General features: G+C 48.4%; 1 protein-coding gene across 1 annotated transcript in view; it reads left to right on the plus strand.

The window, feature by feature from the left end:
• Positions 1-3,561, plus strand: part of LOC115256654 (molybdenum cofactor sulfurase 2) — a 25,842-nt gene extending 22,281 nt beyond the window's left edge. The window contains exons 2-3 of the mRNA XM_029855519.2: positions 107-743; positions 797-3,561. Of these exons, the coding sequence (XP_029711379.1) occupies positions 107-743; positions 797-2,378 (2,219 nt within the window). The 3' untranslated portion in view covers positions 2,379-3,561. The remainder of the gene's footprint in view (positions 1-106; positions 744-796) is intronic.
• The last annotated feature ends 527 nt before the right edge of the window (positions 3,562-4,088 follow it).

Below are 4,088 nucleotides of genomic sequence, written 5' to 3' on the forward strand. Positions count from 1 at the left end.
ACAGACAGACAGACAGACAGACAGACAGACAGATAGACAGAAATTCATTTATACATATATATAGACTCAGGATATTTTATAATGCTGCAACATTTCCTTCTTCCAGGCAAACACTACATGGACCACGCCGGTACAACCCTGTACGCCGAGTCGCAAATTCGGGCCATCCAGGACCTTCTCGCACAGAACCTCTTTTGCAACCCGCACAGCAGTCCTATGACGGGCAATCTACTGCAACAAGTGCGACACCGTTTGCTCCGATTCTTCAACACCGACGCCTCGAACTACAGCTTGGTGTTCACGTCCGGCGCCACCGCCAGTCTAAAATTGGTGGCAGAGAGCTTCCAATTCCGGCCACCAGATGCTACCGAGTCGGACGAGACGGGTGCTTTCGTATACCTGCGGGACAATCACACCTCGGTTCTGGGGATGAGGGCGATTGTTGCCACCGGTCGGATCGATCCGCTCGAACCGGAAGACTTTCTGCGACACTTGAAGGTTTCGGCAAGGGGGAACGGTCGAACGCGACCGTCGTTGCTGGTGTTCCCGGCACAGAACAACTTCAACGCGGCCAAGTACCCGCTGGATCTGATCGAAGAGGTACAACAGAACGGTTTGACCGGGTACGACGATGAGCGGTTCTACGTGTGTCTGGACGCGGCGAGTTATGTGTCGACGAACTTCCTGGACTTGAGCCGCTATCAACCGGACTTTGTGTGCATGTCGTTTTACAAGATTTTCGGGTAAGTGAAGCGGGTTGATCTGTATGCGAATGTTGACTTCTGTTTTACTCTAGGTATCCAACTGGTTTGGGAGCACTGCTGATCCGGAAAGGATCGGAGAACGTATTGGAGAAGAAGTACTACGGCGGAGGAACGATCAAGATCATGCTGAGCGGACAGAATTTGCACCTGAAGCATGACGATCTGGTTACGCGATTCGAGGACGGTACGCAACCGTTTCTCTCGATCATTTCCTTGCTGGAGGGGATCAACACGATACAGCGCTTGATCCCGGCGGCTAACGGGTATCGCTCCATGGAGCGAATTTCCAAGCACGTGTTCAATTTGGCAAAATACTGCTATCGAAGGCTGGCCACACTGCAGCACGCCAACGGTAAGAAGGCGATTCTATTTTATACGGATACACGATACGAAACACGTGATCGCCAGGGAGGAATCGTCACGTTCAATGTGCTGAAAGATGACGGAAGTCATCTGGGCTTTTCGGAGTTCGCGAAGGTTGCAGCTCAACATCAAATCTACGTTCGGACGGGTTGTTTTTGCAATGCCGGTAGCTGTCAGAGACACCTCGGTCTCACCGACGATGATATACTGATGTTCTATGAAATGGGTAAAGTCTGCGGGGACGATACGGATATGATCGAGGGACAGCCTACCGGAACGGTACGGGTTTCCTTCGGCTACATGAACAAAAAGGAAGACGTCGATCGACTGGTGGAGATAATAAGCGATTGTTTCGTTTCCAAGACGGCGAGTAATGTAGCAAAGGTGAGCCCTATGAGGAACGAGATTCAGAACGAAGGCATCGCGTTGAAAGCGATCTACATTTATCCGATACGATCATGCGGCGGATACCGAGTCACTAGCGCTTGGCCATTAACCCATTGTGGTCTGAAGTACGATCGAGAGTTCACGATCGTAGATAGTAATGGGAACCCATTGATGCGAACCAAGCATGCCGAGATGTCCACTATCCATCCCAAGATTGACCCAAGTCTTAACTTTCTCATCTTGACGCATCCCTTCATGCAGGATTTGATTTTGAAAATCAAAAAACTCCCGAAGGAATCCGACGACGCGGATTCGATCGACTTGGGTGACGTGGCAGCCGAATGGGTCAGTAAAGCTCTGCGAATGCCGAGACTTCGTTTGATGCGAAGTTCTACCACGGACGAACGGAAGCCGATTCATAAACTTCTGATGATCAATTGGGACGCAATGAAGTTGTTGAGCGATGGCGAAGGCTTCGAAAACGGTTCCACGATGTCCTGGCTAGTTGATCACTTCCGTGGCAGTTTGATAGTGGAAGGGAACGCCCAAGAGGACTTACAGGCGTGGCAGGAGGTGCAAATAGGTAAAAAGCATTTCAAGGTGATGGCTAACTGCACCCGATGCCCGATGATCCACGTGGATCAATCGGGAGAATCCATTCCAGCGGATTCACTGAAAGCGATCGCCAACGTGTTCACCAAAAAGATTCCCCTAGGAGTTCATTTATCGCCTGTAAACGAAGGATTCCCGGAAGGAATTCTAGAATGTGGAACGGCATTGGAGCCAGTACGTCATAACAACCTCTCAAAAGCTCAACTCATCAAAGACTCCGTTTCCATGAGGTACAATTTTCTCGTCAAATAAACCGCTTACATTTTTTGCCATATCAGACTTAGTTTTTATTTCAAGAATCACAGCCCTACGCCACAGAAATCCGCCCCCTCTGTCAGTAGTAAACAAACATCGCCACACTGCTGTTTACTATTATGCAAATGCAAATGCTGCAAAACGGAGTCGCGAGTCTACCGACGACGAGTTCCCAGCAAACATCGTTCATATGCAATTTGCCTAGCTGTTTTGCAAATTTTTTGCACGATGATTACTAGAGAGCTCACTATCTCCCTCATAAGCGGTGTCCTCCTGCTATGGTTGATGCGGCATGCAGAGCAGTAGAGATGCACTTTTTTGCCAGTCCAAACAATTTTAAGCTCGGTTACCGGCCGTAATCGGTACAGGTGCACTACACCCGGTTCCAGCTGAACCATTTCCCACATTTGAAGAAGTAACATCAACACCGTTCTGATAAGCAGACAAGCTCATATTACAGCTCGTTCGGTTCGGTGTTTATCTGTGCCTTTCTGTCTGTCTGTCGGCGGCATCGGCAGTGTGTGGAATCGTTCGGTTCGGTTGTGAGCTAATTATTAATTCTAATTGTTGTAATTACCTGGCGGTCCTAGTTGAACCGAAACACGACACGGTCGTTTGGAAAACAAGTGGGACGTCGTTGACTGCGGTGCATTTAGCGAAAGCGTGATGTAACTGCGTGGTGTGGTTCGTTACGGGGTGACTGAACAACAGATATGTAATGCATGTGTTGGGGATCGATCTACTTAAAGAAACCTGGGTAGAATACTTCCAGCGTTATGGCTTATATGGTTTTACTTGGCTTATATTACGCATTTAGCTCACCACTGGACTATCACAGAAGTATTCATTAGTGCGAAAACGCGACAAATCCGCGTGGTGTCTTCGGAGAACTTATAGGTACAGCGTAGATCGAAGAAATAGTGCGCTGTAGACACCAACTCGATTTGTTGCAATTGCGAACTTTTTTACAGATTTTCGCACTTATGAAAACTAAGTGCGCAGTCCAGTTTGGAACGTAATGCGCAATAACATGTACGACAAAGATCGTGCACCGCGCGCGTAGAAATGTTCAAGCTTTGCGTTGCAACTTTTCAGGCAGGACTAACTTTGAGTTTGTAAACAAACAGTATCAAACTGTTTCGATTTTGTATTCATGAAAACTGATTTTTCACCTTATGCTTTGTCGTTGACAAATACATACCTATTCATTCATTCATTTATTTAGTTCACATCAAATTCATGATAATACTGAATCAACAATTTGCCGCCATAATACTCGATTTGCAGCTGCAGCTCTCCATCCTCGGTCACGCCCAACACTTGCCAGATCACGCTCCACCTGGTCCGCCCATCGTGCTCTCTGCGCTCCACGCCTTCTTGTACCAACCGGATGGTTAGCAAACACCAACTTTGCAGGGTTGTTGTCCGTCATTCTTGCAACATGCCCTGCCCACCGTATCCTTCCAGCTTTGGCCACTTTCTGGATACTGTGTTCGCCGTAAAGTGCAGCGAGCTCGTGGTTCATCCTTCTCCGCCACACACCGTTCTCCTGCACACCGCCGAAGATCGTCCTTAGCACCCGTCGCTCGAAAACTCCGAGTGCTTGCAGGTCCTCCTCGAGCATCGTCCATGTCTCGTGTCCGTAGAGAACCACCGGTCTTATTAACGTCTTGTACATGGTACATTTGGTGCGGGGGTGAATCTTTT

This window comes from Aedes albopictus, chromosome 1, assembly GCF_035046485.1.
Source record: "Aedes albopictus strain Foshan chromosome 1, AalbF5, whole genome shotgun sequence".
Classification (NCBI taxonomy): domain Eukaryota; kingdom Metazoa; phylum Arthropoda; class Insecta; order Diptera; family Culicidae; genus Aedes; species Aedes albopictus.